This window comes from Hippocampus guttulatus, chromosome 19 (genome assembly GCF_054856545.1).
Source record: "Hippocampus guttulatus isolate MCC_2025c chromosome 19, RoL_Hgut_1.0, whole genome shotgun sequence".
NCBI lineage: Eukaryota > Metazoa > Chordata > Actinopteri > Syngnathiformes > Syngnathidae > Hippocampus > Hippocampus guttulatus.
This window is the reverse complement of record NC_141279.1, coordinates 1,055,131-1,067,837: the sequence shown is the minus strand read 5'-3', so window position 1 is coordinate 1,067,837 and position 12,707 is coordinate 1,055,131. Positions and strand designations below refer to the sequence as shown.

General features: G+C 48.9%; 2 protein-coding genes across 5 annotated transcripts; one reads left to right on the top strand and one right to left on the bottom strand.

Moving 5' to 3' along the window:
* Positions 1–103: 103 nt before the first annotated feature.
* rexo4 (RNA exonuclease 4) lies at positions 104–7,032 on the top strand. Of its 4 annotated transcripts, none has more exons than XM_086138306.1 (11): positions 104–246; positions 2,330–2,405; positions 2,606–2,889; positions 2,958–3,101; positions 3,482–3,675; positions 3,782–3,870; positions 3,947–4,021; positions 4,122–4,196; positions 4,706–6,143; positions 6,273–6,431; positions 6,528–7,032. In XM_086138306.1, the coding sequence occupies exons 1-9, from the start codon at positions 152–154 to the stop codon at positions 4,859–4,861; spliced, it is 1,188 nt and encodes a 395-aa protein (XP_085994432.1). In that variant the 5' UTR covers positions 104–151; the 3' UTR covers positions 4,862–6,143; positions 6,273–6,431; positions 6,528–7,032. The 4 variants fall into 4 exon arrangements, with proteins under 4 accessions (XP_085994432.1, XP_085994430.1, XP_085994431.1 ...); XM_086138307.1 differs by lacking the exon at positions 104–246 and adding an exon at positions 1,941–1,988 and having other exon boundaries at positions 6,528–7,031; XM_086138304.1 differs by lacking the exon at positions 104–246 and having other exon boundaries at positions 1,928–2,405; positions 6,528–7,031.
* On the bottom strand, positions 397–1,718 carry pigp (phosphatidylinositol glycan anchor biosynthesis, class P). Its single transcript, XM_086138318.1, has 5 exons — positions 1,511–1,718; positions 1,293–1,377; positions 1,122–1,194; positions 912–1,030; positions 397–817 (listed from the first exon to the last, which is right to left on the bottom strand). Exons 1-5 carry the CDS (start codon positions 1,511–1,513, stop codon positions 702–704), a joined length of 396 nt encoding a protein of 131 aa, XP_085994444.1. The 5' UTR covers positions 1,514–1,718; the 3' UTR covers positions 397–701.
* Positions 7,033–12,707: the final 5,675 nt, after the last annotated feature.

Below are 12,707 nucleotides of genomic sequence, written 5' to 3'. Positions count from 1 at the left end.
AACGCCCAAAACAAACTCCAAAGGCACATCGGGATGCTCCTAGTATCTGTCTGTTCCGTGATGTTTACAGGAGCGTCAAGTTCCGAATGGCAGCGGTGTTTACATTCTTCCTCGTCGACGACTATAACTGCTCGATTCCGCCGCCTCGTGGATGGAGTCTGAACAGAGGTGCCAAAAGCACCGTTTGCGAGGAAGCGGAAGGCCGGATACTAAAACAATATGCGCTAATTCAACCACGTTACTACGGTACGTAAAAGTTTTTTAAAAAACTGAAAGGTTTGTCAAGGCAATTTCATTATAACTGTTGTTATTCTTCCTACTCACACCCTGTAACAAGCAGAAGTACAGCTATTCAACACTCCCATAAAATAAGGACTGAAAAAAGGACAAACTGACTTGTCGTGAGTGCAAATGCATTTCTATTGTAATTTGTATCCATTCCTCAACTTAATCAGGTGCACTTTGAGCAGGAACCAGTCACGTTATCATCAAATGTATCTGTACAATGCATGACAGACTCAACACATATACGATTATTTAAATGTCATTTCTCAAGTTCCATTGTGCTTGTTGGGATTTTCTCCTCCCACATTCCAAACACATCCATGTTGGGTTCACTGACACAGAACCAAACAATGCCCCAATTATCAGTATTCAGTTAGAGTCACAAACACAAAACAACCCCCAAAACAGATTGTTAGTTACAACTTTGTTGACAAGTGGAACATTTTGTTGACGTCACTGATAGGAACATCCTTTAGTCTTGGAATTTGACCCTTCTTGGCGACTTCACTCAACTGGCTTTGCGCAAACCCATCTGAAATATTACCCCGTGGGAAAAGAGAGAAGGTGTCATTTCACTCTTTAACTCATCGTGAAAAAAGAAAAAAAAACTCTCCAAAGGTGCATACCTGTAATGTTGTCCACAGAGTCGAGTGGAGCTGTATTGTACATATTAATTCCAAATAGCAATACCACAGAGACGGTTATTGCCACCAGCAAATAGATTGGCGCAGCAAGGGCCCAATATCTACAAGACGTGATACAAATTGCAAAAAAAGAACATCAATTCATGTAGCACGAGGGGGAAACTTCATTAAAACGACTGAATATCTGTTTACTTTTGAGGCCAGTAAGTGAGTCCGACTGAATGAAGCCACTCCTCTGGTATGTATGCCCACACACAATATAAAACTTTGGGTGGAAATTCAGAAAAAAATAAGTCATGACACACAGAGACATCAGCAACACAATTTGATGATCTGCTCCACTATAACATGGAAACAACTTACAGAAGCCAAACTGCGAGCCGAGGAATAAAACAAAGCCACAGATGGCCCTCTCAGGCAGAGGAGAGGGAGTGTTTTCCACCATTATCTGAAACAGACATAAAGATCACTAACGGAAGTAACTAAATATCGTGAAATTGTAATACGACGGGTTTAACAAAAAACAACAAACATTTGATTTCAAGAGGCTTCGATACGCCTCGTCAGAAACGATACATTACCATCAATATCGATCGATCATAACGTGACACTTGACGCACTCAAGTGAACGAATCCTTTAAGGCGACGCAAAAAGGATTTTTTTTACACCAAATCCTACTAATGTGAAAAAAAAACAAGGCCTGTCTTCTTTTACATATTTGTCATTTTGTTTACAGGAATAGTGTCATTCGATTGCTTTAGCCTAGTTTTGTGCCTGTAATACTCGACACGGCTGGAAACATGAAGCGAAAAGCTTGCCCGTTTAAATGTTTGATAAAAATACAAAACGTTCTAATTTTTTGGTCCCACAAACTCATAATAAATACAAATACGTATTTTTTTACAAACATCCGTGAGTAGCTATTATCTGCCATCCACCGTTGGAGGCGTGTTTGTCGAAGCAAAGTTCAAATTTGTGTTTCTGTCAAACACATTTGACTGTTACACTAACCGGAAGTCACTTTCTGCGTGGTTTTGACGCATGGGTTAGCAAACGAGGTAATGTGAGCGTTTCTCCGCGAACATAACACGCTTATTTGAACAATTTATCCGCTTTTGACCCGTTTACTCACCAATTTTGCACGAGCGAAGCCATTTTATGAGCGTGTCATAGAAATCTATCCATGACTTCGAGACGACAGTAGCCGCGTGGATGAGAATTTACTTCTCACACCGAATTTGATTGACAGTGTTCAACTTCAAGTGGTCGCAATATCTAAGATGAAGCCGAAGGAAAAAAAGCGAACCCCCTCCGAAGCTGGAAGATACAATTCTTTGAAAAAGATAAGAAAAGAAAATAACATACAATCGAATTTATTCAAGAAAACCTTCCTCCTTAGCCTCCCCCCCGAGAACCTCACAATACCTCCAAACGATGGCGAACGCTTTTCTGCCAACTGGAAAGCATTACAAAAGGTAAGCCTTGTTGAGTACATGCCATAAATGTTTTTTTGTTTGAGTTTTTTTTCCTCCTCTGGTCAGTGGTAACGGTGTTTAAGAGAGCGCTTAAACAATTTCCACGTTTGACATCGAAAAATACCGTGTGCATGAAAAAGAACATTTCGAAAGTGTGAACATACCATCTGTCATGTTCACCACTACCATCTCATCCACAGACTTTCAAGTCCAGTCAGATGACAAATAAGCAAGAACCGAACGGCCCTTCACAAGAACGGAAAGACAAAGCATCCCAAAACGCACATCAGAGCAGTGTCTCCAAAGCTAAGACTGATTCAGGACCAAAAGCCAAACACAGAACCGTTGACCCCAAGGCTAAAAGACCCGTTGCGGCGGACGCAAAGCAGCCCGTCGCGGCTGAAAGGAAAAGCCGGCTGAAAGCAAACGGCAAGCAAGCGGCCAAGAAGCGGAAAGTGGAGGCAAAAGAGTCCAAACCTACAGAGTGCGTGTAACAGTGTGCTTGTCGTACTCGAAATGCAAACATGATGTGATTGTTTTGCGCTCTTGCAGAGTGGACATTTGGTTCGACGACGTGGACCCCGATGACATTGAGGCCACGATGGGGGCAGAGGCGGCGGAGATCATGAGGAAGAGGCAGGGCGTTTGCAAGAAAGCGACGGCGAACATGTTGGTCAAGGAGAACTCTTTCGAGGGGTGAGTGACCAGCGCAAGATCCTGTCATTCGCTAATTTGGAACCTTGGCCGCAAAGATGCGTGTTTAAATGCTGCAGATATTCGACACAAGGATTCAATATCTCAGACAAAAAAAAAAAACTCAACAGAGAGTGTATGGTGTCTATTTGATACCCAAAGTGTTTGGATTTGCTATTCTGGTCCACGCTGCCATCGCGTTTGCCAAACTGCAAACATTTGACAAGAACATGCCCGTGAAACACACTCTCACCATATTTACGATTGAATACATTGCTGATGAGAGATGTTTGCCCGGGCTGCGACTGGCAAGTATTTGTAGAAGCCATCAGTATTGTTGATCGCATTGGCTGGAAAAGACGTTTATTTGTGTTTGCCCTCAGCCTCACCAAGGTGGTCGCCATCGACTGCGAGATGGTCGGCGTGGGTCCCGACGGGGAGGACAGCATCTTGGCACGCGTGTCCCTGGTTAACCACTTTGGCAAGTGCATCTACGACAAGTACGTGAAGCCCAGCGAGTTTGTGACCGACTACCGCACGGCCGTCAGCGGCATCCGGCCGAAAGACATCGCAGAGGGTGAGGCCACGCGCGAGTTTTGCTCGTTCGGTCAAAAGGCGCCCCACTCCCCGAAAGAAAAAAAAACCCCATTGTAAATGTCAAAGTATTTGTCTCTGAATTCCAGGCGAGGATGTCGCGACCGTGCGCAAGGAAGTTGCTGACATCCTGCACGGGAGAATCGTGGTGGGCCACGCGATACACAATGACTTCAAGGTACCCGGATAGCTCCGAAATCTACCAGCAAATGCTTTGCTGTGCTCTGGTGACATCTCCTCGTCATGTCTTTCAGGTCTTGCTCCTGGATCACCCCAAAAAGAAAATCCGAGACACTCAGAAGTATAAACCTTTCAAGAAAATGACCAAGGTGCCGTACAAAGTCAAACGCAATCTTGTCGTCATTGTCAGACAGAAAGTTAGCAATTGAAGAGGAGGAGGAGGATGATGATGATGATTGCTCCTTTCAGACAAAGCGGCCCTCCCTTCGTGCGCTTTGTGAAGCAGTTCTCAATGTCAAGGTCCAACAAGGTGAACATTCCTCGGTGAGTTGTCAACGTCTGCACGATAAGGGGCCGCAAGGTCTGAATGCCAAAAATCACTCCCGTGTCATGTGATGCACCAAAGTTCATTCGTTTGTTCTGTCTTTTTTTTTTCTTCCTTCCTTCCTTTGTTTCTTTTATTTTGGGTCATCCTTCTACCAACTTTGGCTGTTTTCCATGAATCCATTTCTTTACAGATGTCCAAATGTTCACCTCACATTGCCCCAAGTTCCTGCTTTTGACCAATTCCATATCGACCACGGTGGCTTCAAAATGGAGCTCATGCTTCCATTCGGGCTGAGAAGTGAATCAAATGAATGTGCTTTTATTTTTGTCAAGGTCCTCTTGTTTGTTAGTTAGTCAAAAAAAGAATAATAAAGGCACACAAGAACGTAACCTGCCGCGCAATAACTGTCAGCGTTATTATCCATGCATCGTGGCGCGCAGTCCCTCCAGAAGTGCCCGCCGCGCACGAGTCCCGCTCTAAGGTGTCCGTTGTTGCCACGTTGCAGGTCCAGGATGCGCAGGCCGCCATGAGGCTGTACACGCTGGTGAAGAAACGGTGGGAAGCCGACATCAAGGGGAGCGCGGCGGAGAGATGCCAAAAGCGCAAGCCCAAGGCTCCCGAGAACGGCAAAAAGCGGCCTGGCGCAGGTTCTTCGTCTTAAGGTGAAAAGGACCCGCCATGGTCTGTGTTGCTTGATCCTGAAACCGAGTCGTGACTGAGGACATTTTTCCCGATGGGCTTATGAGGGGAAAGACCCCCAAACAAAGAAGGATAAAAAAAGAACGCCAACGAAGCAACTCACTCGAGTTGCAGCTCGGCAACACAAGTGAGCAGAGAGCACAGAATGACACATTTTTTTGTCGCGAAGCCACCTCCCTTCCCTTAAAACTAAAGAAAGGAAGGTGATGGTTTCTTTCGCAACGCCGCCAAGAAGGACCCTCAGGAGGGCGACAGGACCCTCATTGACCAGCAGGCGGTCTACATCCGCCCTTCCAGTGCTTTGTTCAATCGCCAGCCCGAATGGTGAGCGGAGGGAGGCGGCGAGAGGGTTCAAATAGTTTTTTTTCTCTGAAATATTTGTCAGGTATTTTAAAACGAGACTATTTCGATTTTCCAAAACAAATATGAAATGTGATTCATTTCCTCTTATGGAAATTGGAAACTGTTGTATGGAAAAAAAATTGTTTGCATTTTTATATTGCTTATATTTTCCGGTTTTGTGTTTTATTTGATGGCATCTCATACATATTCGGAATAATAAAAAACGACTGCAGTTGACTTCCCTCATTTACGTGCTACACATCTTTTTAATGTCACTTTTTTCAAGATAAAATTCTCAGCTTTTTTTTCTTTCTGAGCTTTTTTTCATAAACATGTTTTGCCTCGATTGGACATCTGTAATATTCCCTTTTCGTCCTCGGGGTCGTCTACCACGAGTTGGTGCTGACCACCGAGGAGTACATGCGCCAGGTGACCACCATCGACCCGCGCCGGCTGGTGGAGTTTGCGCCCGCTTTCTTCAAGGTGTTCGAGCCGACGCGCCTCGGCAGCGCCTGGAGCCGCTCTACAACCGCTACGAGGAGCCCAACGCCCGGAGGATCTCCAGAGCCTTCAGGCGACGCTGACCACTTTTTTTTTTTTTGCCAGGGAAGTCGCTGTGCTCACTTGACACTTTTTATTCCCGTCTGGAATTTTTTTTTTTTTTTTAATGACAGTAAATTTATGTTTGTGAGAAAATGCTTATTTGATTCCTGTGAATATTTATGGTTCTTTCAGTCTATAAAATGATACATAATGACAAGAAAATCTTTGAGCTGACTTGAAAAGGTGAACCGTAGACTGGAACCGACTGCAGGAGCAGGTCCAGCTCCCGAAACTGGACGTCTTCAGAATGGAGACGCGTGCAAACGCCACAAACGAGGGACAAGTCAAGCTGCCATCTCGTAGGTTGATTTGCATGTTGTTTTGGGTTTTAAAGCATCAATTCAAATCCACAAGATCTAGCATCTGCTCTTAGGTAGATGTGTACATTTGAAATGTCCGAATTTTTAAAGCTTGCCTCACTGCAACAGGGGTGGTCAGCTTCCTCCTTGATCTGATTGGCGGCGGTGGGGCTCCGGTTCTGGAGGTTCCTGAGGCGCCGGGCCTTGGTGCTTGCCCGGCGCCAAGGAGTGTCCCCCTTGCTCCAGCCCTTGACCTCCCTGATGTCGGTGGTCGCCATGAGGTTCAAGGTATGCGCGCTGAAACAAAAACAGTGATTCGCCTCATTTGACCCGTTCCGTTTTGCGTTTCTGCACTCGCTGAGCGACGGCAAACTGTTTTTGCAGCCCTCCCCGTTCCCTTCCCTAATGAGCTTCCTCTGTAGGCTCGACGAGTACAAGCGAGCTGCCGAAGCCTCACTGAACAATAACGCAAGCTGCTCGGGGGCCCCCCCCCCCCCCATCGTCGCCACACAACTCCTCTGGCTGGTCGAGTTTCCCCGGCTCATCTTTGCCCCGCGTGCACTTGCGGCCGCGCACGCGAGCGCTCGCTAGCCCTTTTGTCCTTTTACAACTACTGCAATTTTCATGAGATGATATGAAGCGCTCACTCTTGGAGTGTCCTGTCGAGAAGTGCATTAGCGGCCCCGCTGACCCTTGGACTCCTCACAAGCTGGCTCTCATTTGGTATTGCTGCTGTCAGGCCCCGAGCCCCCATGTCACCGTAGGGAAGAAATGTCATCTATGCTGTATGTTACACATACAGTACATTTGACAAAGTTGATCCAATTCGTCAATGTGGAGGCGGCATTTGTGCAAATGATTGACCAAAGGTGAAATCAATAAATGGCTTGTGTTCCTTGATGATGCGCTCTTCATGCTTGCACAAATATGCCGTTTCTGGCATCTCCTGAAAAGTCATCTTCTTGGAGGTGTGCGTGTGTGTAAAATGTCATATCGATGTCAGTGAATATTTGTCATAGTCTTCCCCCACCCGATTTTTTTCATGTGGCGAAGTAATGTTGAATGAAGCCAGTTATTAGGAAGCTCGCGCATCATATGCGCCAGTGGTTGGGAGCAATTATCTAAATGTAATACTGTACCTGTATTTATTAGCGCCCCCCCCAAAAAAAAAGAATTGCTCGAGGCAACGGGAGTATTCGAAGAGCCCAGTGGATGTCGCTTTTTGCTGCCTGGCTGTCGCTCGACAAAATGGTGTTTGTGCATCCGTCCAAGGGAGCGAGAGAAAGAAAGCAGCGTGGCAATCCATCGGCGCAACCCCTACGCGGCGCTCTCGCCCCCCCCCCCCCTTTCCCAATTTCATTTCGGGCTCAATTGGCGTCATTTGCCGAAGTTGAGAGTCTGAGCGCCCGCCGCCCGCCACCCTTCCCGTCTTGGCTCTAATCCGCCCACATGTGTCGTCTGAGGGAGGGGAACTCGTGCGGGAGGTGACGCTCCTCCCAAGGAACACACGAAGAGGCGCAAGGCGAACGGAGCCCGGCTGCATCTCCATTGAAACATTGGCCAAGAAGACGGACAGACTGATGCTGGCTGCCGACGAACACAAAAATACTCCAAATAGACAAGAGCGGCAGCCCCCCCCCCCTCGCTTCATTTCCATCTAAGTAACCAACCTGCTTTTCTGCATTCACTGGGACACCCTCTCCAAAAATTGTGGGGGAAAAAATCCCCGCCCTCACCCCCCCCCCCCACCAAAAAGATTGATCTGACGTCGTGCGAGCAACTGGATACGGTGTGAAATCCTCCGCCAACAAAGAAACCCCCCCCCCCCCCTCTCTCTCTCCGGGTTTGGCGCACGCAACCCGCACGAGCCAAGTGAGTATTAACCGTGTCCGCTAATCGAGCGTGCATGCCTGCGATTGATTTAGGAGCGTTCGTGTCATTAGCAGCGGCGGCGTTCGGATTGCAGCCTCCATTTGGCAGCAGCGAGGCACATTCAACAAGTCGCGTTTTGTCCTTGCCGCTGCTCGATTCACACGACCCCCCCCACCCCCCCCCCCCCACCCCCCACACTGTTGCACGGCGCCTAGGGTGTGCGCGTGCATATATATAAACGGTATATTTGAGTGGCGGGTGTTTCCCCCATGTGCTGTAGGCTGCAGTTGGCCATGCTTCCTGCACTCTGCAGTCTGCACGTTTTGGTGTCAAGGCCCGGGAGGAAACGTTTGACAGGGGAATGATATCAGAGCGCGCACACACATGGGCAAGGATGGATTGAGTGTCCATCATTGGCTCGGACCTCATTCAGGAAGTCTCGGTTTGGCAGTTGAATGTCTCCGCTTCCTCTCTCTCTCACACATACACGGCATCACCTCTGCCAACTTGCTCCATCTTCTGCATTCCGCAGCATCATGTCACACACGCATTCACGTCAAGTCTCTGGTTTCATAACGCCGCTCGCTCGCTTCCTCCCGTCACTTCCTGCCTGCCAACTGGCTCCGTCGTCCTCTTTTTCCCGTAACGCTCTCGACTCGCTTTCCTCCATTTGCTCCCCACCCCTTCACTCTCGTACTCGCACGCTCACTCACTGGTCCTGCATTATAAATCTACAGCTGGTGCTATTTTTAGGCTGAGGGTAACCCAGAAACACCCCCCCCCCCCCACCACATCCCCCATCCTCCACTCGCTTCCACCCAAAATGAGCCCACCTGGCAGTCGATATGCCGTGGCTGTAAAGGACGCGCGAGGGAGAGTGAGAAAATGAATGTGTTTTCGAGGCAGATGACTGAATTTTGGAGGCGGATGTTGGCGTGTTGCTGTGGCGTCCGAACGGCTCCTTTGAAAACCCGCGAGACCTTGACCTTGACGTTAACCTTTCATCCAGTCCACCGTTGCTTCCTTCTCAAGTCCCCCTTTATATCCCCCGTTGGCTCGTCTCTCTCTCTCTCTCTCTCCCGCCCCTCGGTTTTGGCTTGAGGGGCTGAAATGGGCTACGTTACCAGTCCATTTGGAGCCCTGAAGGTGTTCTCTACACTCATGTAATATCTCGGGCCAATGACTGGATGAGAAGGACAAAAAAAAAAAGCTCCCTGGCTCTCAAAATCCAATAGATTGTTGATGAAACAGTCGAATGTTTCGAAGATAATCACAAAATTTGAGGATGGCAACCATAAAGAAAGAAACCATTGATGCACAATTGCTCTAAAAGTCTCCACACCCCTGTTCAGGTGACCGCATTAACTCATTTCAGAACTTTTCCCAACTATGAATGCGACCGTTGAGCCGTACGGCACAATTGAGAACAAACAAACAAAAAAATGGAGATATTGGTGCGGGGAGGCAAAAGCAAAGCCCTGTGGCTGCATGATGGTGCGCACGCCCTCTTCATGTGTTCAGAATCAACAAAGGACAGTCACGCGCATGTCGAATGGGATTCAGCGTACACCTGACCCCCATTTTTTAAAAAAAGGATATATGTACAGTATATGTAGAGAGCGAGAGAGCGCTATTTTTTTTTTGCAATTTAATTGAAGGTCACATTCATGGTGGACCAAGGTCTGAAAGGTTTTACACAGATACATGTCACTTGGCTAGGGGTGTGTAGACCTTTTAAAAACAAAAATTATGTCTGGTGCATAATGGATGAATGAAATGTTTTTGCCACAGTTGGCAAAATCAATTTTTTGTGTTTCTGTCATGTTGATAAGAAATTAATAGCTTAGCTAATTGATTGCCTTTTTATTTCATTCATGTGGTGGCAACTGGCCACGGGGCGAGCTTTCTTCGGATGAGCAACGCCTTGTTTTTTTTTTTTTTTTTTGTTCTCCACCGAGTGCCGTTTTGAAATGCGTTTTGCATGCATCCTCCATCTCAAATGATGAAGGAACGTTCATGAGGAAGGTTCAAAAGAGACACTTGAGGCGGGGCGCATTGAGGGATGGAGTTGACCGCAGTGCTTGGCTGCACTTCCTCAGTTTCGCCCGCAGAGGGCTCCTGCGCACCGAAAATGGTGTCGCAGAGGAGAGGAGAAGAGAGGAGCGAGAGAAGTGATCTGGATGGAACAGCATGACGCCTTGTGGTTACATCCTTTGATGAGGGAGCGGGTGGCGGAGAAGGGGGGGGCGCATGGAAACACAAATCAATTGCACGCGTGCATGCATGCATGACAACGACTATTTCCTGCATTGACACCCCAGATGCTTGTTTTCCTTCCTCTCTAACCACTTAACAATCATTCATAGCTGCCCCCTTTACACAATTGTCCCCTAATGTCTTTTCCTCCTTCTCACCCCCCCCCCCTGTCATCCTGTCCCTTCCCTCCGTGATTTTTCTTTGGGGCTTTTCCTGCCAACAGCCAGGTTAGTTCCGCATAGTCAGCACTCCTCCGAATTCCTCTCCCCTCCCCCTTGCAGTCAATGCATCCCATAATCCCGCGCTGCCCACCCTATCTGCACCAACCCATTCCTCTTTTCTCGCCGCAGTGTTTGCACTCCTCCGGCGAAGCGTTTTCTTGCCCCCCCCCCCCCTCCACACACGCACACACTTCCCCTCCCCAGGCTGCGTTTCTTGCCACGTTGGGCCAGGTGAGCGTGCCACTCGGTCGGAAGTGGGTGAGGGGGGTGCTTGGGTTGGCGAGGGGGCGGGGGGGGGGTGGCGCAGTACACGGTGGCCAAGTCAGGAAATGCTGCAGGAGAAGGAGAGAGGGCGAGCTAAAGAGAAGGGGAGAGAGGGAAAAAAAAATCACCCCCCGGTTTGCGCCAGTTTGCAATGCGTCGAAGAGCCGCTCCGCCTCCCTTTTGTGCGCTTCCTGCAGCCCACACCTGTCCTCCCTCCTCGGCATTCAAGTGCAGCGGCTCGCTTAGGGCAAACTCGTTCGCAGCCCAAATTGCCAGCGAAAAAAACCCAAAACCCCAAATCAACCAAAAGCCTTCAAGTCCGCCCTCGATTCGATTCCCAACTGAAGCCGGAGAGGAACTCTCCGCGGTGCTGAACTCCAGCCCTCCCTCCGCCGCGACGCCAAGTTGGGCAAAAGCGCGCAGCGGACTTCCTGACCGAGCTCATTGGAAACTTGAGACTCTTTTGACCAAAGTCTCGACTGTCTCTCCTTCAAGGTGATTTCCTTGATGCGGAGCGTGAGAGCGAGCGTGGAAGGGAAAGTGCAGGAGAGACAGAGAGAGAAAGGAAGCAGGGGTGGCGAGGGCGTTCAAAGGGGGGGTTCTTTTCTTTTTCTTTTTTTTAAACTTTGACTCTCGTGGCGCTTAACGCGGATGCACACGCGCATGTGCTCTGTGAAGGGCTCTTGCGGCTGAGAGCTTTCACCTCACTCTGCCTGGCCCGATTCATTGACTTTTATGGCGCGCTCCCCTTCCGCGTCTTCCCTCCATGACCGAAGACGTCCACGATGGTGCATTCACTGTCTCCCTTTTGCTCCCCTTCGCCCTTCTTCTTTTGCCGTCCGTCCAGACTGTATCCAAATGGAATGAGTCTGATTATTTTTTTCATCTTGTTGGTAACACACCGCCGCGTGACAGAACGCGACCTAATTGTGCATGGCATGAATCGAAAGTGTGTGTAACGTAAGCACGGACACGCCACACTCCTGGGAGCCAATTAACGCACACGCACATCCGCATGCGTGCCCGGTGCTGCGGCACCTGACGTCACGGATGGGTTTGGGATCCGGAGCCAAAGGTGTGTGCGTGCGTGCGCGCGCGCCTCCCTTTCCTCACCAGTTTTGCACTCTTCTCTCTCACTCGCTCACTCACAAGAGTGTGTCCGCGCATTTGCACGGTGCACGGTGGCCTAATTAGGGCTCGGATTTGAAGGAGCACCGACTCGAGCATCAGTCGGATCAATTTAGAGATTGCGCCATGAGTGTGTGTGTGTGGGGGGGGGCATAATGGTGTCGGACAATCAAGTGCCTTCATCATCAAACAAGGAGGGGACAAGTATAGCGAAGGGGGCGGGCTGTATACTTGTCCAGGCCGAGGGGCCTTCTTGACGCTGGCCCACCGAAGAATGACAGCACACAATCAGGACTTGTGCGATATTTGTTGCATTACGCCCCGAAAGTTGGCGATTCAAGTGCATGCATGAATTCACCATAATGGGGTTGCGCAAGTGTTCACACCCTCTCATTACATTCGAAATCATGCTGAAGCGGGAGTGTGCAGCCAGCACTGCAGGGTGCAATCGACCTCCAAGTGTAGATCTTTTTTTTTTTTTTTTTAATCGATCTTTTTAACACGAGCTTGATTCTGATTTAGGGTGTGCGCACTTATGCAAGCAGACTTTCTGTGAAATGTTTTTGCTGTGTCGTTTTCACCATATTTTGCAGACTTCACAGTGCAGCAGTGCAGGGTTCGATCCGAGCTCCGGCCTCCCTGTGTGGCGTTTGCATGTTCTCCCCGTGCCTGCGTGGGTTTTCTCCGGGTACTCCGGTTTCTTCCCACGTGACAAAAACATGCATGGCAGGTTCATGGAACACTCAAAATTTTCGCGAGGTGCGAGTGTAAGCGCGGATGGTTGTTCGGCGCGGTGTGCCCTGCGATTGGCTGGCGAGCGGTT

Bases quoted from the DNA above. Each gene is read 5' to 3' on its own strand.
- pigp (XM_086138318.1), bottom strand. The intron at 1,031-1,121 runs GTAAACAGATAT...CACGTCTTGTAG, and splicing joins CTCACTTACTGGCCTCAAAA to ATATTGGGCCCTTGCTGCGC. The intron at 818-911 runs GTATGCACCTTT...GTAATATTTCAG, and splicing joins CTCTGTGGACAACATTACAG to ATGGGTTTGCGCAAAGCCAG.
- rexo4 (XM_086138304.1), top strand. From the start codon at position 2,211: ATGAAGCCGAAGGAAAAAAAGCGAACCCCCTCCGAAGCTGGAAGATAC. The intron at 4,022-4,121 runs GTGCCGTACAAA...TGCTCCTTTCAG, and splicing joins CTTTCAAGAAAATGACCAAG to ACAAAGCGGCCCTCCCTTCG. The intron at 4,197-4,705 runs GTGAGTTGTCAA...GCCACGTTGCAG, and splicing joins AACAAGGTGAACATTCCTCG to GTCCAGGATGCGCAGGCCGC.